Source organism: Somniosus microcephalus, chromosome 4, assembly GCF_052327205.1.
Source record: "Somniosus microcephalus isolate GS21.2 chromosome 4, FLI_Smic_1.0, whole genome shotgun sequence".
In the NCBI taxonomy this organism is placed as follows: Eukaryota; Metazoa; Chordata; class Chondrichthyes; order Squaliformes; family Somniosidae; genus Somniosus; species Somniosus microcephalus.
The window spans coordinates 237994858-238022754 of record NC_140990.1 but is presented as its reverse complement, the minus strand read 5'-3'; the positions used below and the strand labels follow the sequence as shown (position 1 = coordinate 238022754).

General features: G+C 45.1%; 1 protein-coding gene across 2 annotated transcripts in view; it reads left to right on the top strand.

Moving 5' to 3' along the window:
* The window catches only part of itprid2 (ITPR interacting domain containing 2), a 216176-nt gene extending 190066 nt beyond the window's left edge, over nucleotides 1-26110 (top strand). For both annotated transcript variants that reach the window (XM_085985961.1, XM_085985960.1), the window contains 3 exons: nucleotides 518-994; nucleotides 16313-16428; nucleotides 25084-26110. In XM_085985961.1, coding sequence (XP_085842087.1) covers nucleotides 518-994; nucleotides 16313-16423 — 588 coding nt within the window. In that variant the 3' untranslated portion in view covers nucleotides 16424-16428; nucleotides 25084-26110. The remainder of the gene's footprint in view (nucleotides 1-517; nucleotides 995-16312; nucleotides 16429-25083) is intronic.
* Nucleotides 26111-27897: the final 1787 nt, after the last annotated feature.

Below are 27897 nucleotides of genomic sequence, written 5' to 3'. Positions count from 1 at the left end.
ACTTAAAATAAGAAAACAAAGTAAAACAGGTGGTTTAAAATTGGCGTTTGTAAACTACTGATGCTTTGAGAAAAGCCCAACAGGACCATAAAGCAACATAATAAATAGAATACACAAGTCCAATTTTCTGCTGCACAAAGTGAGTCAACATGTGTACAAATTCTTGACAGTCTTAACAGTTGAAAGCTTTAGCTTCTGGTTGGAAAGTAATGAATTAAAGGTAGCTATAACTATTGGCATTTTAGGGCAGCTGATGTGCTCCAAGTATATCTCCCAGCTAATAGACTCTGAGCATTTCTCATTTTAGAGATTTTAAGCAATTGATATTTCATTTCCATTTACCTGTATTAAATTATATTATTATTAAATGACACAGATCAAACAGAATAAAAATAAAATAGTGCATCAAGTAGGCTTGTTCTCTCCTGTTGGGAGGAAGAAAATTTCAGCAATATATTATTTTCAGTACAACACGCTGTTAACTGGTTTATCTATTTTAATTTTTGTTTAAATCCAGGTGACTGAGCTTTTGAGGGAGCAGTCATACCTTCGATCTGAACTAGGGTTCTCTGAACCTTTAGGAGATGAATATGAGTACCCACAATCCTACTATACACCCTACACTAACTTAGAGTCAAATTCGCGCTGTTCTAGCCCAGGCCGGATGTCTAGGTATTCAGCACCAAGCTCTTTGGGTCATGGTCATCAAGGTGTACCAAGCACTGCTGCACAGCATGGGAAACCAGTGAACCAAACTACCTCATCACCACAAAGCAGGCAAGTGTATCGTTCTTCAGTTATGCTGACTCCCTCACCACCTGCACGAGTTAACCAGGGAGAGCAGGTTACAGAAGACCGATTTTCATCAGGAATTGCGGACTTAACGACAGCAAGCCAAAAGTCTGAACTGACTGGAGCTACAGCAGCCCGTGTCTCTAAAGAAGCAAGAAGCAATATCATAGACCATCCAGAATTCCAAAGTGTTCTACAAGAGGTTAGTGATTATATATACAAGACACCTGCTGGGCTAGGTGAGGTCTGTAGTAATAAACGGTTCCCTGAGGTTTGGAGAGGTGCCACTTTTTGTAAACCAGTGGTCACTTTTGTAACCCATGGGGCAGTAGTTTACCCTGCAGCCCAAAAACTTCAGTTAGTGCACTTTAACTGTACCCTGGAATAATATCCATTTCTAAACTGAAAACAGTTTCACTGGTTCTGTGCAGATCATAGGTGATGTCACTGAAAACTGTTATCCACTGATTACAATTAACGAGCAACAATGGAAACTCAGGATTGTGCTTTGCATTTCAGTCAAAAAATATAATTTCAAAACGAATCTACCAAATATTGTGCTGATATTATTGATCGGCATGGCGTTACACACAGGAAGTCAAGACCATTTGCAGTATTCAGGTCAAGCAGGGTTCGAGGGAGGGAAGGGGAGGAAGATGTGGGAAGGGGAGAGGAGAGGGTGGAGGATAGGATGGAGGAGCAATACCAGGGAACCTACATGGGAGTGGAGGGCAGCAAAAAATCTCAATGGGGTGGGATATGATCTTGGCTGACAGGGGGGCCTGTTGCTTTCCATTTTATAGGGCCCATATTTTTTCCTCTTGTTTTCTTGGGACAATTTTTAATTGGAAGGAGGAGGCTTGGCATCTTGTTTCTCTTCTGTTTATATGATCAGAGAGACAGACAGAGACAGAGAGATACACACAGCATTTCAGCCAAGGCCTCAATGGGTAAAATGTGAGGTACCAGTGATTCCCAGTGGCACAAAAGATGAATTGAAGTGGCCCAAGTGGGTGGAACTTTAGCTTCTGTAACGTGGCCAAAATGCACATCTGGGAAGCCTGAGGAGGCTGAAATGGAGTTCGGGGAAGCAAGATGGGATTGGAAGTAATCGCCTAACATAACCTAAGGGGAAAAGGTTAAACAGTTTAAAAAAAAAAACAAAATTATTTTCAAAAATGTTTAGTTGATGAAAGGTAGCACTCACCTTCAAACTAACTTGGCATATTAGAAATCTGAGCTGGTGGTGATTCGGAGCCGATATGAAGAATCTAGTGCTCCCAGTTTCACCCAGTGTCCTTAATGTGGAACTGAAGGAACATGTAAAACAATTCATAAAAGTATTCATAGTCAGCAATGTCAGATTAAGAAAAGCCCTATGAAAAATGTGACACAGGGCAGGTGTCACCAGGTGAGGACACAATTTACATTGAAAATCCCATTGGGACTGTTGACATAGGATTTTTTAATAGAAAGAGGACAGGATATATAAATATCTTTGACGTAGCAGTTAAGAATAGATAACTTATTGAACATTTTGAAGGCAGATTGCATTAAATGAGAAGTTGTGAATTATATCATCTATCTAAATCTGTTTGTATTTGGGGATAAAGTAGAAAAGTTTAAATAGTGTTATCAAATTGTTTGGGTAGAGGAGGAAATAAACTGTGAGCTATTGGGCCGGATATTCTGATCCCTACGGGTGGGTACGCGCTGTGTACTTGCCCATAGGGACATCAGAAATGCCGGTTTCAGGCATGCACTGCGCATGCGCTGGAAACTGACATTTCCGATCTGTCAAGAAAGCTCTTGACAGATCGGACGCCTGCTCTGGAGAAGGGCGTCTGCGGGCGGAGAGTTCCGCTTTTTGGAGACCCTCCACCCGCAGAAAACACTTACAATTCTTGCGCCTGCTTTTACCAGGATAAGAGTTGAAACAAGTTTTAAAAAAAAAATAATAATAATAATAATTTCCACTGATTTAACATTTAAAAATACTTTAAAAAAGGTAAGTTTATTTTTAGCCCCATTAAAACCTTTAATTATTTTTTTCATAGTTAATTTACGTAATTTCAAGTCATTTTAAAAATGTGACTTTTGAAAAATTTATTTGAAGTTTTACTATGTTTTGGGTGTGATTTCCATTCATATATTTGACAGGTCTTCCCTTCTGTGATTGGCTCCCTATGGCCCACGTGATCCTAGGGACGCTGCGAACTACCTGCGCCCCTGCGATACGTGAGCCCTGCGCACCGGCAGTTTGGAGAGGCCCAGCATGGAACTGTGCACCTCCCGGGAGCACGGATTTTTCCAGATCGCAGCCCGCGAGAGGCCTGCGATAGGAATATCTGGGCCAATAAGTGAATTTTGTCTCGGCTTTGAATGGAAGTGGTAGGATATATCTATATATATATAAAAGAGCTCTTCTGTCTGTCCCGATGTCTGTCCGTGTTCTATACGTTTGAAAGTTACAGAGCGTACCGACGCGCGCGTCGCCTCAAAAGAAAGCTTGCGATTCCGGACCGGTCATAGGCGTATTTACGTTTCGGCCGGACAAAAACCGCGCCCGCGGTATCCGAAAAACATTCAGCATTCCGCTCATTAGCATCTCATTAGCGACCGTGTGACGTCGAGGTCGACCAATCGGACGGGCGCGTGCCATCCTGCAGTTGAGTGTCGAGTGACTCGACGATTGACCAATCCTATGCTTCGGTGACCTGACCGGTCGACCAATCGGTGCGTGTGGGCGGGCCTTATCCTTCTGAACCGAGGTGAGTGGCCGCCATCTTGATTTTTCACAATTTTTTCCCCCACACTTTCTGTGTGTTAGGGAACTAAGGTAAATATTTTAATGCTGTGTTAGGGAATTAAATAACAATTTAATAGGGGGGGGGGGAGAGCCTCGGGAAATCGCGGGGGGGGGAGAGCCTCGGGAAATCGCGGGGGGGGGGAGCCTCGGGAAATCGCGGGGGGGGTGGGGAGAGCCTCAGGAAATCGCGGGGGGGGGGGAGAGCTGATGAGTTTTAAAAAAAAAAAAGAAGAGGCCGCCAGTTGCGCGGCCGCCTTGACGACGGCACGCATTCGCACGGCCCCCGTTACCCCGGCAACGGGGCACGCCGGCGGTCTTGAAACCACGCATGCGCACGGCCCGCCACCCCGTCACGCCAGTTCCGCAGCCGCCTTGACGCCGGCACGCATGCGCACGGCCCCCGTGACGCCAGCACACAGCCTCGGGAGATCGCTGGGGGGGCGAGCCTCGGGAAATCACGGGGGGGGAGAGCCTCGGGAAATCGCGGGGGGGGTGGGGGGGGAGAGCCTCGGGAAATCGCGGGGGGGGGGGAGAGCCTCGGGAAATCGCGGGGGGAGAGCTGATGAGTTTTTTAAAAAAAAGAGGCCGCCAGTTGCGCGGCCGCCTTGACGACGGCACACATTCGCACGGCCCCCGTTACCCCGGCAACGGGGCACGCCGGCGGTCTTGAAACCACGCATGCGCACGGCCCGTCACGCCAGTTCCGCAGCCGCCTTGACGCCGGCACGCATGCGCACGGCCCCCATGACGCCAGCACACAGCCTCGGGAGATCGCGGGGGGGGGGCGAGCCTCGGGAAATCGCGGGGGGGGGGGGGGAGAGCCTCGGGAAATCGCGGGGGGGGGGGGAGAGCCTCGGGAAATCGCGGGGGCGGGGGGAGCCTCCGGAAATCGAGGGGGTGGGCGAGGGGAGGGGTTGGGGGAGGGTAGGTGTGGGGGAGGGAGACAGGGGAGGGGAGGGAGAGAGGGGAGGGAGGGATAGGACAGGGAGAGGACATGACAGGGAGAGGGGGGACACACGGGCAGGGAGACCAAGCGCCCCAAAATTGCCCTCGCAACGCGGGGCTCCCCAGCTAGTAGAGGATATAATAAATGCAAGGGTGTGAAACTTAGCCCAAAATATTAGGGAAAAGGTTTGTTAAGCTTGAACTTGACAAAGTATAGCACCTGTATGGTTTTATTGCCGTTACTTCTGGGCAAGGAGGTATACCAGGTCACTATGCCTCCCAGCATATTAGATATGTTCTTTTCTGGTTTGGCTGGTTAATTATCACCCCCAATAATGTAGATGGTTCAGGGAGGGAGCAGATTGGCGGCAGAAAAATTCAGCAGCAGTCTAATTTTCTGCAGAGCCCTGTGGCAGCAGTATTAAATAAGAAATTATGTGCTCAAGAACTAGAATGGGGCCTGAACTTACAATCTTCTGATCTGGAGATAGGAATGTAGCCAACTGAGCCAAACTAATGCTTGACTTCAATAATGTTCATAATTCTTAAACATCTTAGCCAGGATTCAGCTGAAAGTTGAAATTCAGCCAATTTTACACTTAGTGTTAGTGTTCTATTTTATTGAGCTGAATTTAAAAGTTGAAAAGGAACTCTGAATCGACTGTATATAGATATAGATGATAACATAGGAAATAGGAGCAGGAGTAGGCCATTCAGCCCTTCGAGCCTGCTCCGCCATTCAATGAGATCATGGCTGATCTGCCTCAATTCCATTCACCGGCCCTATCGCCATATCCCTTGATGCCCTTACTAGTCAGAAATCTAGCGACTTCTGTTTTGAATATACCCAATGACTGAGCCTCCACAGCCCTCTGGGGTAGAGAATTCCAAAGATTCACCACCCTCTGTGAAGAAATTTCTTTTCATCTCAGTCCTGAATCACCTACCCTTTATCCTGAGGTTGTGACCCCTGGTTCTAGACTCCCCAGCCAAGGGAAACATTCTCCCAGCATCCACCCTATCAAGCCCTGTAATCATTTTATATGCTTCAATGAGATCCCCTCTTATTCTTCTGAATTCAAGAGAATACGACAGTCCTGCCATCCCAGGAATCAATCTCATGAACCTCCGTTGCACTCCCTCTATGGCAAGTATATCCTTCCTTAGGAAAGGAGACCAAAATTGTACACAGTACTCCAGGTGTGGTCTCACCAAGGCCCTATATAATTGGAGTAAGACTTCTTTACTCCTGTACTCAAATCCTCTTGTAATGAAGGCCAGCATACCATTTGCCTTCCTAATGGCTTGCTGCACCTGCACATTCACTTTGTGACTCATGTACAAGGACACCCAGGTCCTTTTGAGCATCTGCACTCCCCAATCTTTCACCATTTAGGAAATACTCTGCCTTTCTGTTTTTTCTACCAAAGTGGTTAACTTCACATTTATCCACATTATATTCCATCTGCCATGTTCTCACCCACTCACTGAGCCTGTCGAGATCCCCGTGAAGCCTCTTCACATCCTCTTCACAACTGACACTGCCACCTAGCTTTGTATCATCAGCAAATTTGGAAATGTTACATTTAGTCCCCTCATCCAAATCATTGTGAATAGCTGGGGCCCAAGCACCGATCCTTGCGGTACCCCACTAGTCACAGCCTGCCATCCTGAAAAAGACCCGTTTATCCCCACTCTTTGTTTTCTGTCTGTTAACCAATTCTCAATCCATGCTAGTATATTACCCCCAATTCCATGTGCCCTAATTTTGTTCACCAACCTCTTGTGTGGGACTTTATCGAAGGTCTTCTGAAAATCCAAATACACCACATCTGCCGGTTCCCCTTTGTCTACTCCACTAGTTACATCCTCAAAGAACTCCAATAGGTTTGTCAAACAGGATTTCCCTTTCATAAATCCATGTTGACTCTGCCCAATCTTACTATTAGTTTCTAAGTGCCCAGTTATCCTTTATAATAGATTCCAGCATTTTCCTAACTACTGATGCGAGGCTAACAGGTCAGTAGTTCCCCGTTTTCTCTCTCCCTCCTTTCTTAAATAGCGGGGTTACATTTGCTATCCTCCAATCTGCAGGAACCATTCCAGAATCTATAAAATTTTGGAAGATGACAACCAATGCGTCCACTATCCCAATGGCCACCTCTTTCAAAACCCTAGGATGTACAGGAAACTTTGGTTTATCCGGAGGTTGTATGTCCGGAATACTCGATCTAACGGCAAAAATCAGGAGCCGTTTTCTGTAAGTTTTTTTTAGATCTCATTCTTTTTGTTTCCCCAGTCAGCCACCGCAAGGTCTGTAGCTACAGCAACAGCTTCAGCTAGAGACGCTTGCAGCTGCAGCCGATTCTTTAGAAGCTGTTGCTAAGCAACAGTGTTTGTTGTCAGATACAGAGATGAAAACCTCCGTATGCTTCAACATTAACTTTGTATGTCCGGCAGTTTTGATAGATCGGCAACACGCCGGTCCCGTCGGTGCTGTATATCACAAAGTTTCCTGTAGGTCATCCGGTCCTTGGGATTTATCGACACTTAGTCCCATTAATTTTGCTAGTACTGTTTTTTTACTAATAATTTTTTTTTAAGTTCCTCATTCTCGCCACACCCTTGGTTTTCTCGTATTTCTGGGAGTTTTTTTGTGTCTTCCTCCGTGAAGACAGAAACAAAGGGCCAGATTTTCAGTGAGGCGGGCTTTTAGGTGTGCGGGGGGCAAAATTCCCGAATTCGGGGGTCCCGACACCACCCCGCCCAAAACCCGTCTCCACGTAAGTTTCAGAGGAGGCGGGGACCCACCGACCCGAGGTGGGAAGGGATTAGTGCCAATTTTTTAGCCGAATCCCTATTTTGAAGGGTGCCGTGTGGGATTCCTGACGGCTCCAAACCACGCCAGGTTAGAACAGGCGGGCCGTCGGGTTGAAGGGCTTGGAGGGGTCGTGATGAGTGATGGGTGCATGAGTGCAAAGGTAAGTGTGTTTGGTGTGTCTAATGTGTGTAAAGAAGTTTAAATTACCTGTACTTACCTTAACAGCCTTTCTTCCTCTAGGCGTCGGGAGTCCATCACTCAGCCGGCACTGAAAGCCGAATGGCTGTGATCTGTCAAAAGTGACAGCCTTCAGCTTTCAGTGTCGGTGAGAGTTCTAACTGAGTCTGCGTAGAAGGACTCCGGTTAGAAGTCAGACTGTCAGTGTTTGACAGCTTCAAACAGCTGTGAAACACTGATATTTCATCTGTCAAAAACTATTGACAGATGAAATTTCAGTCTGTGACGTCACCTGTTGCCGGGTGGCCCTTAATTGGCCTGCTGAGCCCGGTGGGCGGGCTCAACAAGGTCAATCAAGGGAAAATCGCGTCGATTGGCCGGACGTCGATGGAGGCGGGACTAAAACCCGCAAGTTGTAGTCCCACCTCCTTCCCGACTGCTGAATGAAAATCCAGCCCAAAGTATTTACTTAATTTCTCTGCCATTCCCTGATTCCCCATTATAAATTCCCCCATCTCTGACTGTAAAGGACCTACATTTACCTTCGCCAGTCTTTTCCTTTTCACATACCTATAGAAGCTTTTACAGTCCGTTTTTATATTTTTCGTTAGTTTGTGCCCATATTCCATTTTCCCTTTCTTTATCAATTTCTTGGTCCCACTTTGCTGATTTCTAAAAAGATTCCAATCCTCAGGCTGACCGCTTTTTCTGACAACTTTATAAACTTCCTCCTTTGACTTAATACTAGCTTTAATTTCTTTTGTTAGTCATAGTTGGATCTCTTTTCCCTTGGGTTTTTACGCCCTAGAGGAATATATGTTTGTTGCAAATTATGCATTATTTCCTTGAATATTAGCCATTGTATGTCCACCTTCATACCTTTTAGTGTAGTCTCCCAATCTACCATGGCCAACTTGTCCCTCATACCCTTGTAGTTTCCTTTGTTTAGATTGAAAACCTTAGTTTCAGATTGGACTACATCAGTCTCAAACTTAATGTAAAATTCAATCATATTATGGTCACTTGTCCCTAAAGGCCCCTTTACCACAAGATTATTGATTAGCCCTTTCTCATTACACAGTACCAGATCCAGAATAGCCTGTTCCCTGGTTGGTTCCTCCACATACTGATCCAGGAAACCATCTTGCATGCATTCCAAGAATTTGACCTCCACACCATTAGTGGTAATTTGATTTGCCCAGTCAATATGTAGATTAAAGTCCCCCATGATTACTGTATTGCTCTTGTTACATGCACTTCTGATCTCTTGATTGATACTGTGCCCTACATTACCATTACTGTTTGGACTAAAGTTGGACCATTGTTCAGTGCAAATCCCGTGTTTAATTTAAATATGATTTTAAATTTGGCTAAGTACCACTACTGCTGGTTACTTCCCTAGATAATTCCTTTTGTCTTGAATAACATTTTTACAAACTTGACATTTTAATCTTCATTTCCAGAGTTCCTCTGTGGAGGCCTATAAACATTCATTCTGGGTAGCAGTGAGTAGAGCCAGACAGACTGGGTGAGGGTCAGGTGAGGGGAATTGTCTGCTCTACAGAATGGGGATCTGTATCAAATAAAACTTGTGGGGAAAACCTAGGCCAATTCTGCCTTTATCAGACTGGCAACCTTTGTTTTATGAATTCAGATTCATGAAAGATTTTATTTTTTGGCTGAAATCACCCTAGAAAGCCTGCTCCCCCTCTCGCTATCCAAAATAGTTGTTTACCAAGCTCGAGAAACAACCCTTGCAAACAAAGATTTAAAAAGTAAAGTTTATAAATCATTCTATTGCTGACTTAACCTCCTAAGAACTAATAATAAATCAATGCTTAGGGCCAGAGTTATTAAAGACTTTTCTGAAACACAATTTATGAATATTTATCATATCACATAAATGCCAAGAGTGAATAACCTTGCACAACTTAGAAACTGGGTTTGGGTTTGAATATTATTCAATATGACCTGGTAATAAACTCTTTCAAGGACATCAATGTACATTTTCTATGCTTGTTCTTAAACTGATAATGGATTGGTAAACCATAGAAGGAAAATATACTTGAGAAAAGTAGATTTTTCCAGTGTCATGCTGTCTCTCAAAAAGAAACTAATCATTCTGTTCTCTTTATTCAATAAGGTTTTAAATATGTGAAAGTTAGACCATTCACAAGATTACTATTTGTTTGACGACGTTTTCTTGAATTAGCTCTTCACCACTTTGAACGGATGCCTTTGTCCTATTTTCTTGGCTGATCTTGAAGTTATGCTCAAGGTTTACCTTTCCTGTCCCATTTAGTATCTTGTATACTTCTATAAGATGTTTCTCCCCTCCCCCCTCCATTGCCTTTTAAGGCTAAATAACCCTTGCTTCTTTAATCAGCATTGTAGAGGCTGGCGGCCATTCTCGTGGCTCCTCTTCATACTGCCTCTAGAGCTCTTAAATAGTTCCCTTGTGATTTATTGACCAAAATTGGACACAGTATTCAAGATGTGGTTTATTTTGGCCGGAGCCCTGTACAAATTTAGCATTATTGCTCCACCATTCCTTGACATACTAAAAGGAAAATCTCTGAATGCCCTCAGATCTCTTTACCTTTTAGCTATTTCTACGCTGTTCGTCCAATTAATTGCTAAATATTTAATATTAGAAACTTTATTATTTAAATCCATTGATCATATTTGGTATAAGGAAGGGTTTCATTAACTGAAGATTGCCGTCCTGGCATTCAGAAATGATTGTTAGTGACACAATTTCTTATCGCTGGCCCATTTATCATTAGTTCATGGTTCATTAATATATCAACTCTCAACTTCAGAAATGTAGAATTTAAAAAAATATACAGCAGTAATATAGTTTGGAGCCTTTCAGCAGCTTATCTGACTCACACAATGAACAGCGAGACACGCATTCTGTGTATCATAACCAGTAATAGTGTTGACTTTGTAGGGACAGAAAAGAAAGAATTTGAGAAAAGCAGAAAGAAAACACTAAAAAAAAAAAAAAATTCCTTCCTCCCATCCAGTGGCTCCAACCGGATCCTAGTACTTAAATACAAGAGGTTGGATATTAAATTTCAAATTCACTCTCTGTTTGACAAATTGAAAAGTCATAACCTATAGGGTGTGAACAATACTATTAGCATTTAACAAACACTGATTCACGGTCAACATAGCAGAAATGCAGCACAGTCAGTTCTTAGAATATGTCCAAATTCTCCCACACAAACATAAAAAAACTGCTGTGTATTAAATTAATTGACTGAAGAAACTGTGTGCCCACAAGAGATTACATTTCTTGTTCACTTTTAGTAATTGCTGTAATAAACAATTACAAATCTCTGGCGGAGGTTTGGAGGCATTGTTTCCATATTTTAGTTATCTTGAAAAAAATTGTGAAGAAATTGTGATAAAAATGATAACATCCGGGAAGTTATGTCATCACTTCCTGTGAACTATGAACTATGAACTATGAACTGTGTACATACCTCACTTCCTGTCATATGTCACTTCCTGTTGGACTGGTATAAATACTGGTCTGTTCAGTATTGTAAGAGGCTTCTACCAGAGGCATGGTAAAGACCTCTCTTGTGTATATAGTGTGTTTATAAGTTACTTAAAGCTTACTTTAAAGTTACTTGATGGTAAGTCTCCTTTTTCTTACATCAATTTAAGTAACTTAGTATTTACACTGACAAATACTAGACCTTCAGACAAACTCGGAAGTTAAGGATCCAGGGAACCACCCATCATGGAGAAAATCCTTAGACCTATTCGTCTGGACTTGGACCCGAATACACCAGCAGCTGGCAGGGTATGGAAGCATTGGTATCGTACTTTTGAGAATTTTCTGGATGAATGTAAAGTGGATGCTCCTGCTAAATTGAAGATACTTGTCAATTATGTGACCCCAAAAGTGTTCGAATATGTTGATGACTGGGATAGTTACGAAGAGGTGATTCGGGCACTTAAGAAACTGTATGCGAAGACCCCAAATGAGGTCTATGCTAGACATCTACTGGCCACAGCCCGACAAGGGCCAGGGGAATCAATTGACGAATTCCTGCAAGAACTTCGCAGGCTCAGCGTAGATTGTAACTTTCAGGCAGCCTCAGCTGAGCTGTACCGCCAAGAAATGATTCGTGATGCTTTCATCTGCGGGATTGCCTCTCCATTTATACGCCAGCGTCTACTAGAAAGTAAAACACTTGAGCTACAAAAAGCTTTTGACCTAGCTTGTTCACTGGATTTGGCAAAGAGAAATGCAGACCTCTATCAGCTGCCCAGATCTCGATCTGCTGCTGTAGCTGCAACCAGACAATTCAAGCGGTCTCAGGTGAACCCTATCATGGGGGAATCTAATTCTGATAATTCTGATGAAGAAGAGGAGGATGACCCCACTTTAGCAGCCTCTTGGCAATCTAGGAAGGAATGCTTCTTTTGTGGAGATGCTTTTCACCCCAGGAAAACCTGCCCTGCTCGCAATGCAATCTGCAGTTATTGCGGGAAAAAAGGACACTTTGCTAAAGTTTGCCTATCAAGGGCCTCTACGAGGGCCAATCCAGCTAAGGCCTACCGAACTGCCCCAATTAGGGCCTATCAAGATGCTCCAGCTAGGACCTATCAAGCTTCCTCTCGAGCTCTCTCCCGAAGAAGCACACCGAGAGTTTTAGCCACTCTCTGTGCAACGACACCAATTACAGCTGCTTGCCCACAGAACCTGTCTCAGGCAGCCACAAAAATTTCAATTAAAGGGCATACCTTAGATGCCTTAATTGACTCAGGAAGTACTGATAGTTTCATTAAGGAACAGATTGTTGCGAAATTGAAACTACATGTCTTTCCATCGGACCAGGCAATTGCGATGGCCCAGTCATCACTTAATACCAGAATCTCCGGCTTTTGTGTTGTTGATATGACACTTCATGGTCGTATGTATCCCTCCACCCGACTTTCGGTGCTCAAAGACTTATGTAGTGATCTCCTCTTAGGGCTGGACTTCCAAAAACAGCATAAGAAACTCACCATTGAGTTTGGTGGATCCAAACCTGGACTTACTATTTCTAATATACCATCTAAATTACCATTTTGTGCATTATCAGCAGCTTCACTTAATGAACCCTCATTATTTGCCAGTATTCCGCCTCAATGCCAACCGATAATAACGAAATCGCGGCGCTTTAATCAGGAAGACCAATCTTTTATTGCGGCTGAAATCTCTCGACTTCTAGCAGAGGATATCATTGAACCATGTTCGTCGCCCTGGCGGGCTCAAGTCGTCATTGTCAAGAACCCTCTAAAACCTCACAAACAGCGACTATGCATCGATTATTCGCAAACCATCAATCAATATACCGACTTGGACGCCTACCCATTGCCACGCATTGATGATATGGTTAATAAACTGGCCGAATACAAAGTGTTCTCAACTTACGATTTAAAAAGTGCCTATCATCAGTTACCCTTGAAGGTCTCAGATAAGCAGTACACAGCCTTTGAGGCTAATGGACGGCTGTACCAATTTCGTCGCCTCCCATTCGGGGTTACTAATGGAGTGGCTGTCTTTCAACGGGCAATGGATGGCCTGGTTAAGCAGGAAAACCTAAGGGACACTTTTCCCTATCTTGATAACATTACCATTGCAGGTCACGATCAACAGGAACACGACTCCAACCTCCAAAAATTTCGGGATGCCCTCCATCGCCGCAATTTGACCCTGAATGAATCCAAATCTGTTGAGTCGCAACCGACCATCAACATCCTTGGCTACTGCGTAGGCAATGGTATCATTAAGCCAGACCCAGAAAGACTTCGCCCGCTCCAAGAGCTCCCGTCACCTAAGAATCCGGCTTCTTTACGTCGGGCTCTCGGTCTGTTTGCATACTACGCTAAATGGATTCCTCATTTTTCGGACAAAATCCAACCCTTGCTGCATGCTAGATCATTTCCACTGGGAACAGCGGCTGTTGCAACCTTTAACCTTCTCAAAAAACAGTTGGAGAAAGCGGCTCTTCACTCCATTGATGAGAATCTCCCTTTCGTGGTTGAATGTGATGCCTCGGAGGTGGCGATCTCGGCTACTCTGAATCAGGAAGGTCGTCCTGTAGCATTTATGTCCAGGACCTTACAAGGTGCCGAGCTACATTATCCTCCGGTTGAGAAAGAAGCCACAGCCATCATAGAGGCAGTACGGAAGTGGAACCATTTTCTAGCTCGCCAGCACTTTACATTGATCACGGACCAACGATCAGTCGCCTTCATGCTCGATAATCGAAAACGAACCAAAATTAAGAATAATAAAATACAACTTTGGAGGATGGAACTGGCCTCTTTTGGTTATACCATTCTCTATCGGCCTGGCAAGGAGAATGTGGCCCCGGACACCCTCACACGGGCATTCTGCTCCACTATGTCATCCTCCACTCTCATGGATGTCCACAATGGTTTGTGTCATCCTGGCGTTACGCGCATGCTACATTTCGTACGATCACGGAATCTCCCTTTTTCCACTGGAGATGTAAAGAAAATATGCTCAGAATGCCGGCTTTGTGCGGAATTAAAACCTCAGTTCTTCCGCCCCTCAGATGGTATACTCATACATGCAACCCAACCGATGCAACGACTTAGCATCGATTTTAAGGGCCCAGTGCCCTCTTCAACTCGGAACACGTATTTGCTCGCCATGATCGACGAATATTCACGTTTTCCGTTTGCCTTCCCCTGCTCCAATATGCTGGCGTCCACAGTAATCTGCTGCCTTGAGCAGGTATTTTCTCTCTCTGGCATGCCGGCTTATATTCACTCAGATCGGGGTCCATCCTTTATGTCAAGGGAACTCAAGGACTACCTCTCAGAACGGGGAATTGCTACAAGCAAAACAACACCATACCATCCCATCGGAAATGGGCAGGTAGAGAGGTATAACGGTATCATCTGGAATTCCGTACGTCTCGCTTTAAGATCTCGGGGCCTACCAGACCAGCAATGGGAAACAGTGCTTCCGGATGCATTGCATTCTATACGGTCCCTGCTTTCTACAGCCACAAATACTACACCTCATGAGCGGTTCTTTGGATTCCAGCGTCGCTCATCTCATGGGACATCACTCCCGTCATGGCTAACTACTCCTGGACCTGTATTACTCCGAAGATACGTTCGGACGTCTAAAAATGACCCTCTTGTAGATGAGGTCGAACTAACCGATGCCAACCCCACCTATGCAAACATACGATATTCCGACGGCCGAGAATCTACCGTATCATTACGGGATCTGGCTCCCTGCCCACCAGGACCTAGTGGGACATCGGGTGATGGCATTTCACCAGGAAACTCTTGGGACCTATCGGGTACCCCTCTCCAGGATCCTGATCGGACACCAACTAGCTTGGTGCCGGTAGAACCCCGTGCTCAAGGTTGCGACCCTCCCAGTACCGCGCATGAAAGTACTGATCCGCCACAGACCAGCTCTGCACCTCCCTCTGAACAGAGGCAGTCCGACTTTGAACCTATTGGGGCTCGTACTCGAAGCCATGATCTCCCCGACCCTTCACAGGGCAATCCAGGCCACACAGACTCTGACCAATGGCCAACCGCATGTAAGTGGACCAGCGACCCTCTACGACGGGAATCCAAACGGGTGCGACTCTTCCTTGTTCGGCGGCTGCGGACCAAAAGGTAGACCACAGCCTCCTAATCCTGCAGGAGGGAAGAATGTGATAAAAATGATAACATCCGGGAAGTTATGTCATCACTTCCTGTGAACTATGAACTATGAACTGTGTACATACCTCACTTCCTGTCATATGTCACTTCCTGTTGGACTGGTATAAATACTGGTCTGTTCAGTATTGTAAGAGGCTTCTACCAGAGGCATGGTAAAGACCTCTCTTGTGTATATAGTGTGTTTATAAGTTACTTAAAGCTTACTTTAAAGTTACTTGATGGTAAGTCTCCTTTTTCTTACATCAGAAATTATGCAAAGTATTTAGAAAAATTGAACTAGGCTTCAGATCTCTTAGAATTAGACATTTGGTTTCATTGCTTGTAAAGTTATACATGAATGTTGGCAGCTAAGTTTTTGTTTATATTTTAGATGTTTTGCGCCAAATAGTTTTACTAATTGATATATTTGTTTAGATGGGGCATCGACTTTATATTCCCTGTGGACACGATCTTCTGCTAGAGGAGCTTGTCTCCATAAGTAGTTTTAATGTTTTTATGAATTAAATGTATAGATAGTGAAGTTTGGTTTTATGATCATTCTAGACCATCAGCTTGTTCTCACTCTGTACTACATATTTTTAAAGTGCTACAGAATGAGAACAAAACAAACTTGAAACATTTTTCCTAGCTCTCGTGCTATGAATAAGAGTCTAGGATTGAGCTGGTAGGGAGGGTATCTGCATCTTGTGAATTTCCCAACTCCTTTCTTGCTGAGCCAAGATATACAAGTCTTTGTAATCAAGTAGTGTTCAATTAAGTGCTATGCATTTCCAGTACTAATCTCAACTGCACTGCCATAGCGAGGATTATGCAGAATGGTTGACCTAGCTGGGCCACTGTCTTACCTTGTAGCAGCTGCCTGAAGAAGAATACTGCCAGAGCCTTGGGAGTAGCCACCTGTCTACACTTGCATGCAGGAGCTACAAGGTCTGGTGATACCAAGAATGCGAAGAAAAATGGAGGGATTTCAGAAATGCTTCCAGCTTAATGCCAATTGGGTGAGCATGCTGTGACACTGAAGGATTTTTTTTTGTGCCCATCAGATAAGAGAATCAATTGTTGGAGAAATAAAGCGAGAAATTGTGGATGGACTTCTAGCTGCGATATCTCCGACCGGTAAAGCTGCTGTTGGGCAAAGGGAAGAGTTTTTGTAACTCCAGTGAGTAACCAGTGCTAACTTGAAGTCTTGGTGCTAATAGAGAGATAGAAAGTCTGGTTTAATGGTTTTATTTTCTGAATTCTGGCCTTCCTCTGTTATTTGAAGTTCTGTAAATCTAACTAGAAAGCAGTTTTGTCTGATTCCTTCCTGTTTCTCTTTTTCCTCTAATTCCTTAGTTACCTAGGTTTGGTTGTCAGTATTTTAATACTCTCTCTGTTTTGGTCTGTCGACACTTTCACTGGCAGCCATTTGTCCTGCACAACTTATTGTGTATTGATTTAAAAAGGAACACAGAGATTAAACAACCATTCACTGGACTTGGATAATAAAATTGCATTCTGGTTGATTTTAATGTGTGAAAATAAAATACGACAAAACTGAGATACAGAGAAAGTGGCAGGTCACAATACTTTTTAATTTGTGTCTGAGAGATAGGGCCATTGTAAAAGGCTCCCCATAGTCACTGTGTTCCTGATATTTTATGTAATGTTGAAGTGTTAAAAACTGCTTCTAATGTGATTTATTTTATTTGTGCTGAAACACTACTTTATGAACAGGTGGCTAGTGAGAAATTTCCATTGGTTTATAACCACATAATTTTACATAGGATATACGGCACAGAAACAGGCCATTCGGCCCAACCAGTCCATGCCGGCGTTTATACTCCACACGAGCCTCCTTTCGTCTTTCCTCATCTAAATCTATCAGCACAACCCTCTTATTCCCTTTTCCCTCATAAGCTAGTCTAGCCTCACCTTAAATGCATCTATACTATTCGCTTCAACCACTCCCTGTGGTCGTGAGTTCCACATTTTCACCACTCTCTGGGTAAAGAAGTTTCTTCTGAATTCCCTATTGGATTTCTTGGTGACTATCTTATATTGATGGCCTCCAGTTATGCTCTTCCCCACAAGTGGAAACATTCTCTCTGTATCCACTCTTATCAAAATTTTTCATAATTTTAAAGACCTCTATTAGGTCACTCCTCAGCCTTTTTTCAAGAGAAAAGAGACCAAGCCTGTTCATCCTTTCCTGATATGTATACACTCACATTTCTGGTATCATCCTAGTAAATCTTCTCCAGTATCTCTATATCCTTTTTATAATATGGCGACCAGAACTGTACGCAGTACTCTAAATCTGGTCTAATCAAGGTTCGATACAGGTTTAGCATAACTTCCCTACTTTTCAATTCTATCCCTCTAGAAATAAACCCTAGTGCTTGGTTTGCTTTTTTTATGGCCTTGCTAACCTGCGGTGCAACTTTTGTATTTGTACTCTAAGATCCTTTTGTTCCACTACCCCACCTAGACTCACACCCTCCAAGTGATAAGTGACCTCCCTATTCTTCCTACCAAAATGTAATACCTCACATTTATCTGTGTTGAGCTTCATTTGACAATTATATTCCCATTCTGCAAGTTTATTAATGTAACTTGTGTGGTAAACCACTTTTATCGTTCACTATCATTACACTATGGTTATCACTGTTATATCGTTACACTATGGTTATCACTGTTTACACTGTTGTATCACTACACGAGGTCGCCTCTTGTCACGCTGTTATACTTGGGCTGACCACTGCTGACTCCGCCCATGGCTCCACCTACTTGCCCAGGTATAAAGGTGGTCGACTGGCTGGTATTCCTCCTTGTTGGATCCGATCACCCACGAGGATGGGCTCTGTTATTTAGCCAATAAAAACCTATAGTTACTGTCTTAACTCGTCGCTTTTCATTGGATGAATTGATAGGTATATCAATTTTATTGGCTAAATTTTGAAATGTCTTTAACGGAGCAGCCAAACGACCAGTCAGACGCCCAGCTACAACAGCCACAGCAGCCGGCCTGGCTGCGAGCCCTCCGACCGCCATACCTGGATCTAAACCCACAGGCAGCAAACTCAGCCCTCAACTTCAAACACTGGCTGAGCTGTTTCGAATCCTACCTGGGAGAATCCGGCGTGCCTCAGAGATCCAAACTAAGAGTTCTGACCGCCCAAGTGAGCCCTAAAGTATTTGCACTCATCCAGGACCTTACTACATACGAGGCCGCCCTCAACCTGCTGAAAGAGCAGTACCGGAGCCCGGTAAATTCTATGTATGCCAGACATCTCCTAAGATCCCGCCCGCAACAGCCAGGAGAGTCTGTAGATGAATTTTTACGGGCGCTACAAACACTCGGCAGGGACTGTGACTTTAAAGCTGTAACGGCTGCAGAAAATACTGAAGAGAATATCCGCGATGCCTTCGTGAAAGGCCTTCGGTCTGACTACTCACGGCAAAGACTGCTCGAATCAAAGGACCTCGACCTGAACACAGCTGCAGCCCTCGCTCGCTCTCTGGAAGTGGCCCATCGGGACCTCGAGGCGTATTCCAGGTACTGTGCTGCGCGACCCTGGGACTCGGGCCCGACCCCGACCGCAATACCCCTCGCACCGCCGCCTCTGGGACCTACCTCAGCGTCGGCGTCCCGGACCCGATCGGGACCGCCACCCCCGGTACCGGCTGCGACATCGGAGCCCCGCGATCGGGCCGCCGGCTGCTTTTTCTGTGGCCAGGCGAAACACCCGAGGGCGCGCTGCCCTGCAAGAAACGCGACCTGCTCCGACTGCCACAAGAAAGGCCACTTCGCGAAGGCCTGCAGGGGGAAAGCCACAGACGCCAGCAGTGCCTCATGCGAGTTGTGGGGGCAGCCATCTTTCATCAAGGCCACAGATGCCAGTATCCCCTCGTGTGAGTCGTGGGGGCGGCCATCTTTGATCAAGGCCACCGACACCGGCAGTGCCTCATGTGAGTTGTGGGGGCGGCCATCTTCTCCGCCATTTTATGCAACGTCGTGGGCACCGCCATTTTGTTCACCACACTCGACCGCCACCTTGTCTCCAGACCCGACCACAGCCTCACCCGCAGACTACAGCAGCTCGCTCAGCCATACACTAGCCTCCGTCACACTGGACCAAGCTCGCCCGCATCACCTGTCCAAGTCCATGATGGACATCAAAGTAAACGGCCACGCCACGACCTGCCTGTTCGAAAGCGGAAGCACGGAGAGTTTCATCCATCCAGACACGGTGAGCCACTACAACCTCACTGTCCAGCCAACGCGCAACCGGATCTCGATGGCGTCGAGTTCCCATTCAACAGACATCAGCGGATACTGTGTTGTGACCCTGTCGGTTAGGGGCACGGAGTATAAAAATTTTAAACTTCTCGTCCTGCCCCAACTCTGCGCTGCCGTCCTACTAGGGCTGGATTTCCAATCCCACCTTCAAAGTGTCACTTTGGCATACGGTGGACCCCTCCCCCCGCTCACAGTCGACAACCAACAGCCTTTAAACCGCCCACCGCGCACCACCTGCGGCCTATCCACCCTCAGGGTTCCGCCAACCTCACCCACGACTGTAAACCCGTCGCTACCAAGAGCAGGCGGTACAGCGCCGGGGACAGAGCTTTTATTAGCTCTGAGGTGCAGCGTCTCCTGAAAGAAGGCATCATCGAGAGGAGCAACAGCCCCTGTCGTGCCCAGGTCGTAGTCGTTAAGACCGGCGATAAAAACCGCCTAGTCATCGACTACAGCCAAACCATAAACCGGTACACCCAGCTGGACGCATACCCCCTTCCCCGCATATCTGATATGGTCAATCAGATTGCACAGTACCGAGTATTCTCTACCATCGACCTTAAGTCGGCCTACCACCAACTCCCTATCCGCCCTGAGGACCGCCAGTATACCACCTTCGAGGCGAATGGCCGCCTCTACCACTTCCTTAGGGTTCCCTTCAGCGTCACCAACGGGGTTTCGGTCTTCCAAAGGGAGATGGACCGGATGGTTGACCAGAACGGGCTGCAAGCCACGTTCCCCTATCTAGATAACGTCACCATCTGCGGCCGCGACCGGCAGGACCATGATGTTAATCTGGAGAGATTCCTCCGTACGGCCCAACGGCTGAACCTCACCTACAATAAGGAGAAATGTGTGTTTAACACCTCGCGCCTTGCCATCCTTGGCTGCGTAGTAGAGAACGGAGTCATCGGCCCCGACCCCGAAAGAATGCGCCCCCTCATGGAGCTTCCCCTCCCCCACTGTCCAAAGGCGCTGAAGAGGACCCTGGGGCTCTTCGCCTACTATGCCCAATGGGTGCCGAATTATGCGGACAAAGCCAGACCCCTCATGAAGTCCACCTCCTTCCCCCTGACGGCAGAAGCGTGCGCAGCCTTCTCCCTCATTAAGGGAGACATTGCTAAGGCCACAATGCACGCGGTGGATGAGTCTATCCCTTTCCAAGTGGAGAGCGATGCATCCGACTTCGCCCTAGCCGCAACCCTTAACCAGGAGGGGAGACCGGTGGCCTTCTTCTCAAGGACCCTCCAGGGCCCTGAGATCCGACACTCCTCGGTCGAGAAGGAGGCCCAGGCGATCGTGGAGGCTGTACGACGCTGGAGGCATTACCTGGCAGGCAAACTATTTACCCTCCTCACCGATCAGCGTTCGGTCGCTTTTATGTTTAATAACAAGCTGAGGGGCAAAATCAAGAACGACAAGATCTTGAGGTGGAGAATCGAGCTCTCCACCTATGATTGAGATCTTGTACCGGCCTGGTAAACTGAACGAACCCCCAGATGCTCTATCACGAAGTACATGCGCCAACGCGCAAATTGATAGACTGCAGACCCTCCACAACGACCTCTGCCACCCTGGAGTCACCAGACTTTACCACTTCATTAAGGCCCACAACCTGCCCTACTCCATCGAGGAGGTCAGGACCATGACCATGAACTGCCAAACCTGTGCCGAATGCAAACCGCATTTCTTTAGGCCGGACAGAGCAAGCCTGATCAAGGCCACCCGCCCCTTCGAGCGCTTGAGCATCGATTTTAAGGGACCCCTCCCATCCTCTGACCGTAATGTGTACTTCCTCAACATCATTGACGAGTACTCCCGTTTCCACTTTGCCTTCCCCTGCCCAGACATGACCAGTACCACGGTCATCAAATGCCTGAACGACCTCTTCGCCGTGTTCGGGTTCCCGAACTATATACATAGCGACCGGGGCTCCTCCTTCATGAGCGAGGAACTTCGCCAGTTCCTACTAGCGAGAGGTATTGCTGCAAGCAGGACCACCAGCTACAACCCCCGAGGGAACGGCCAGGTGGAAAGAGAGAACGCGACCGTCTGGAAGGCCGTTCTCTTAGCCTTAAAGTCCAAGGGCCTCCCAACCTCTCACTGGCAGGAAGTCCTCCCGGCAGCGCTGCATTCCATCCGGTCACTGCTTTGCACTGCCATTAACGCCACCCCCCATGAACGAATGTTTGTTTTCCCCAGGAAGTCGACTACGGGAACCACGCTACCAACTTGGCTGACCTCTCCGGGGCCCGTCTTGCTGCGAAAGCACGCGAGGGCCCATAAAACGGACCCCCTGGTCGAGAGGGTGGACCTCCTGCACGCCAACCCCCAGTACGCCTATGTGGCATACCCAGACGGGCGGGAGGACACAGTCTCCTTACGAGACCTCGCACCCTCGGGCATCCCTGAGACACCACCGTTACCCCCCACCACCCCCCCAAATCCAGCCCAGGTAGACGGCATGCCGGAACCCCACGAGCCTACGCAGACACCAGCATTAACATTGGATACTGCATCACCGCCGCCGCTGCTGCGACGATCAGAAAGGCTTACGAGGCCTCCGGACAGACTGACATACCCGAACTGGTAGTACACTTCACCCCGCCGGACTCAAATCTAAACAAGGGGTGAATGTGGTAAACCACTTTTATCGTTCACTATCGTTACACTATGGTTATCACTGTTACATCATTACACTATGGTTATCACTGTTTACACTGTTGTATCACTACACGAGGTCGCCTCTTGTCACGCTGTTATACCTGGGCTGACCACTGCTGACTCCGCCCATGGCTCCACCTACCTGCCCAGGTATAAAGGTGGTCGACTGGCTGGTATTCCTCCTTGTTGGATCCGATCACCCACGAGGGTGGGCTCTGTTATTTAGTCAATAAAAACCTATAGTTACTGTCTTAACTCGTCGCTTTTCATTGGATGAATTGATAGGTATATCAATTTGTTGCAGTCCTCCTCAGTATTGACTATTCCTCTCTCCCCCAATTTGGTGTCATCCGCAAATTTATAAATTGTGTTTTTGATTTCTAAGTCGTTGATGTAAATTGTGAACAGCAGTGGTCCCAGCACTGATCCTTGTGGAACACCACTACCCACCTTCTGCCACTGTGACTAGCTACCTTTTACTCCTACTCTCTGCTTTCTGTCCTGAAGCCAGCCAGCAATCCATTCTGCTACTTGTCCCCTATCTCTGCATTTGCTGACCTTGTTCATTCATCAGTCTATTATGGGGTACCTTATCGAAGGCCTTTTGAAAATCCAGATAAATTACATCTACTGCATTACCATTGTCTACATTCTCTGTTACCTCTTCAAAAAATTCAATGAGGTTGGTCAAACAAGGCTTTCCCTATTGAAATCCATGGTGACTATTCATTATTATATTTTTGGTTTCTAGATGTTCTTCTATTTTCTCCTTTAGTAGGGATTCCACTATTTTTCCTACCACCGATGTTAAGCTGATTGGTCTATAATTCCCTGGACATGTTCTATCCCCCTTCTTAAATATCGGTATTACATTAGCTATCCACCAGTCCTCTGGCACTATACCTTTTTCTAACAAATTATTAAATATGCGTAGTAATGCCTCTGCTATCTCTTCCCTAGATTCTTTTAAAATGCGTGAATGCAATCCATCCAGACCAGGGGTTTTATCCTCTTTGAGTTTGATTTTAATTTATTTAATGTATCCCCTTTTTTTATTTTAAATGCACTTATCTCATTTACTAATCTCATCATCCAATGTCATGTCCACCTGTTCTATCTCCCTGGTAAATACTGAAGCAAAATAATTATTTAATATTTCTGCCATCTCTCTATCGTTACCTGTGATATTATCCTGACTATCCCTTAATGGCCCTATTCCCATCCCAACCAACCTTTTTTTTATTGATGTGCCTATAAAATATTTTACTCTTTTGTTTTATGTTCCTTGATAATTTAATTTCATAGTTCCTCTTTGCCTCCCTAATTTTTTTTGACTTCTCTCCTAATCTTTTTGTATTCTCTCTTATCATGCACTTCCCTGCTGTCTATGTACTTAATGTATGCCTCTTTCCTTACCCTCAATTGTTCCCCTATGGCTTTATTCATCCATGGTGTCTCATTATTATTTAGTTTGTTATTTCCTTTTAGCGGAATATATTTTTCCTGCACTCTGTTGAACACCGTTTTAAATGTTTCCATTGCTGTTCTACATTATTGTTTGCCAATATTGTTGCCCATTTCCCCCCCCCCCCCAGTTCTATTCTCAGCCCCTCAAAATCAGCTTTTCTCCAATCTATTAACCTGGTTTTTGTCATATTTATGTACTTCTCAATTATCATCTTAAATCGTATTATATTATGGTCACTATTGCCTATATGTTCCCCTCCTTTACCTCTCTTATCTGCTCTGGTTCATTCCCCATTACTAGATCCAATATCGAATCCTCCCTTGTTGGGCTTTTTACGTATTGGGTTAGAAAGGAGTCCTGTACACATTGTAGGAATTCCATTCCTTTATCCCCTCTACCTACCTCGCCTGTCCAATTAATATCTGGTTAGTTGAAATCCCCTATGATTATTATTATTATATGTTTTTCACTCATTTCCCTAATTTGTCTGCATATTTCTTCATCCACCTCCCTTCCACTATTAGGTGGTCTGTAGACTGCATCTTTTCATGTGATTGATCCTTTATTATCTTTTATCTCTATCCGTATGGATTCTATTTTTGTCTTGCTGATATCTGCGTCACTTTTTTCTACTGCCATTGTTATCCCTAATAAGTACAAATTACAAATCCCTAATTTGATGTAAATCATGCCAAGATACTTCATGTCACTGGTGTATGAGGCACTAAAGAAGTTTGACTAAAAGCTGACACTGGATTCAAGATTTTTCTCATGGCCCTTTCCTCCCTGACTCTCTCCAGCTGCAAAAAGCTAGAGGCAGTCATGGAACAAAGGGCTGTGAGAAGGATTGTATACAGGAGAGAGGAGTTAAAGAATTTGCTTTAAGTCAAGCAAACAATCCACTGAAGTGGGGTAACATAGCAATTTGATTATTTTTATATTAAGCAAGTACAAGTTACATTGATAGAAGTAAGTGAATACGATCATAACTTGATTTTGTACGTTCACCTGGTGGGAAATAAAGCAGCATAATAATTCATCTGAAGTCAAGTCACTTGGTCTACTTTTGAGAGACTGAAAAAATATGTGTGAAAGACATCTGAAAGTATCTGGTCCCGATCACAAGGTGAATGCTATTGTCCTATTCCTAGGTTATGCTATCAGATATGTAGATATAGGTCAGTGAGAGTCAACTGCCATAAAAGTAAGATGCTGAGACTGTTTAAAGGAGTAATCAGTGCCACTGAACCTAAGAAAGCATGTATGGTAGACCCAAATTTGTAAATAGTTATAAACAGTATTACTTGAATAAGGTGCAGAGATAATTTTATTTATTGTCTGTCTGATCATACCCCATTTGATTTTCAGTTTGAATTTAATCTGTTTTGCTTTTCTTTCAGTATTTTCGAGGATGAATTTCTTGGTTGTGGCCTGGTTTCAGAAGAGTCTCCTTAACACAGACAAACACAATTCATTTTTGTTCCTTGGAATACTGGCTTCTAACCGCTTATGCTGGTGGAACTTACCTATCAAACGCATTCAACTTAGATATCCAGTGCTTCAGGAGACGCTATTGCTGCTGAGATGGGTTGCCTTTATCCTGTCAACTTTCACAACACCTTATATACAAACCCTCAGTTGTACTTTATGTATTTGATTAAGTGCTTCACCTACTAGCTAAAAGTGTTTTAAAAGTGGTTAACTCAAATGTAACAGTCCCTTGTTAGCATGTAAAAGACTTAAATTTGTTCTAATATTTGTTAGTGTCTTGCTGTTAGAAACTTACCTCATATATATGTATGTGGTAAGGTTAAAACTTGAAATTCCACTTTTAGTTAAAGTCAGATACACGTGCTGTAACACTTGTGTGGAAATTTGTTTAACATTCCCTTCTTGAAGCACTGACCTCTCTGAGGTATTCCCTGTGCAATACTGTTCTACATGGCAAACTTGAATTGACAAATGCATCTTTACTACTGTTTGTAATCACATCACTCTTAATATCTGTGAAACAGTCAGTCTACTGCATTTTATTTTTAGAGAAAAAAATGCTTGTCATTAGGTTTAAAAAAATGAGAATTTAAAGATGATTGGAGGGCTTCTATCTGAGTGCTACAAACTGGTTTAGGGGCAGTCTTACACTGTATTTTATAAGCCTTAAGTATTTAATTCATTTGATAATTTTGAATTTATTTGGTAATTTTGAATAGGGTGCAGTAACAGCGGTTGGGATGCAAAAGTACTTAAGTGCCTAAAGCTTTTTCTAATTTGTACTTGATACATATATTATGATACATACATTTACTAAAAGTGTGCTATGGTTCTTGTATATGGAATGTATGCTAAAGGAAATTGTACAAATGTTTAACTTGGGATGCATGTGGAATATATTGAAATCACTAATAAATATTTATTTTAAATATAAAAGGCTCTTTCTGAATGTGATTTTTGTAAAACCCATTCTATTATAATTTGCATACTGTGAGTAAGGAAGGAGAGGAGAGAAGGAGGGGGAGGTGGGCAGAGAGGAAGAAGAGTGTAGGAAAGGGGGTGAGGGGGGATTAGGAGAGAAGGATGCGGAGAAGGAGGGAAGGGTGGGAGGTAGTAGTGTGCTCCTATCTTGCCTTTTGCACCCTGTGCAGGGATGTGATGTGGGCCTGCTGTGTGGCCCTGCTGGAACGATGTCTAGACTGCTGAGTGTTTATCATTTCTAGGCATAGGCTGTACATCATTCAAACTGACTTCTGCGCACACTTAAACTACACGTTTCTGGAGGGAGGGATAGCAGGGAAATATGATTCAAATTAAGTTGTACTCTGCCTACCGCGTTTACTGTCGCTGCTGCTAACTCTGTTTCCTCACATTCAGGAATGCTTATCAGCAGTATTATGGGCCACACAAATGTCTAACAAGAGAGCGCCTAACCCACCTCTCATTGACATTCAACGGCATAACCATCGTCGAGTCCCTACTATCAGCATCCTGTGGGATCACCATTGACCAGAAACTCAACTGGACCAGCCACATAAATGTTGTGGCTGCTAGAGCAGGTCAGAGGCAGATTATGCTGCGGCGAGTGTCTCACCTCTTGACACCCCAAAGCCTTTTCACCATCTACAAGGCACAAGTCAGGAGTGTGATGGAATACTCTCCACTTGCCTGGATATGTGTAGCCGTAACAACACTCAAGAAACTTGACACCATCCAGGACAAAGCAGCCCGCTTGATTGGCACCTCATCCAGAAGCCGAAACGTCCACTCCACCACTGGCGTATCATAGCTACAGTGTATCCTATGTATAGGATGCACTACAGCGACAACCACCAAACCCGCAACCTCCAGCACCTAGAAGTACAAGGGCAGCAAGTGCATGGGAATACCGTTACCTCCAAGTTCCCCTCCAAGTCGCACACCATCCTGATATCGTCTTTCCTTCATTGTCGCTGGATCAAAATCCTGGAACTCCCTTCCTAACAGCACTTTGGGAGCACCTTAATCACACAGACTGTAACAGTTCAAGATAAAGGGCCACCACCACCTTCTCGAGGGCAACCAGGAATGGGCAATAAATGCCGGCCTTGCCAGCAACACCCACTTCCCGAGAATAACTGGAAGAAAATGTGTGGAGCCACTTTCTTGGTATGGTGATGCACAAGTCTCCCTAGCTGCACTCGTGTTTCCACAGCAACATTCCTCGTCGGCTTCTGCATGCCACATGGTAAGCCGCCTTTGCATTGCAAAGCTATGCAACAGACAATGATCTTGGAGACCTTGGGGGGTTGTATTGTACTGATTTGTCTATGCAAATGAAGAATAGCTCAAGCTGCCAGTGTATGCTTTACAATGATCCTGGTAGCTGAAAAGGATGGTCTTGGTCTCCATGGAGCCGTGCTTTCAGTAGATCTTTACCTTCAAATAAGCCTGGAATGGGTGATTGGCCTAGAAATTGCATCATACCTAAGGCCCCAAAATGACGGGAGGAAGCATGCACACACTTCCAGATGGAATGCACCGACCGCCATATTGGGTAAGAACAAACAAGAGGCGTCCTTTACCCATGCCTGACCCAGACGTTAGGCCCAATTAGTTGCATATGCCAAGGACCTAATGCCTGTGGAGATCCCCTCTCTAAGATTGGTTTGCCCTGAGGCAGCCAGCACCATTGCAGGCTGCACTGAGAGAAACCAGCCTTAGGAATCACCTGCAACAAAGAA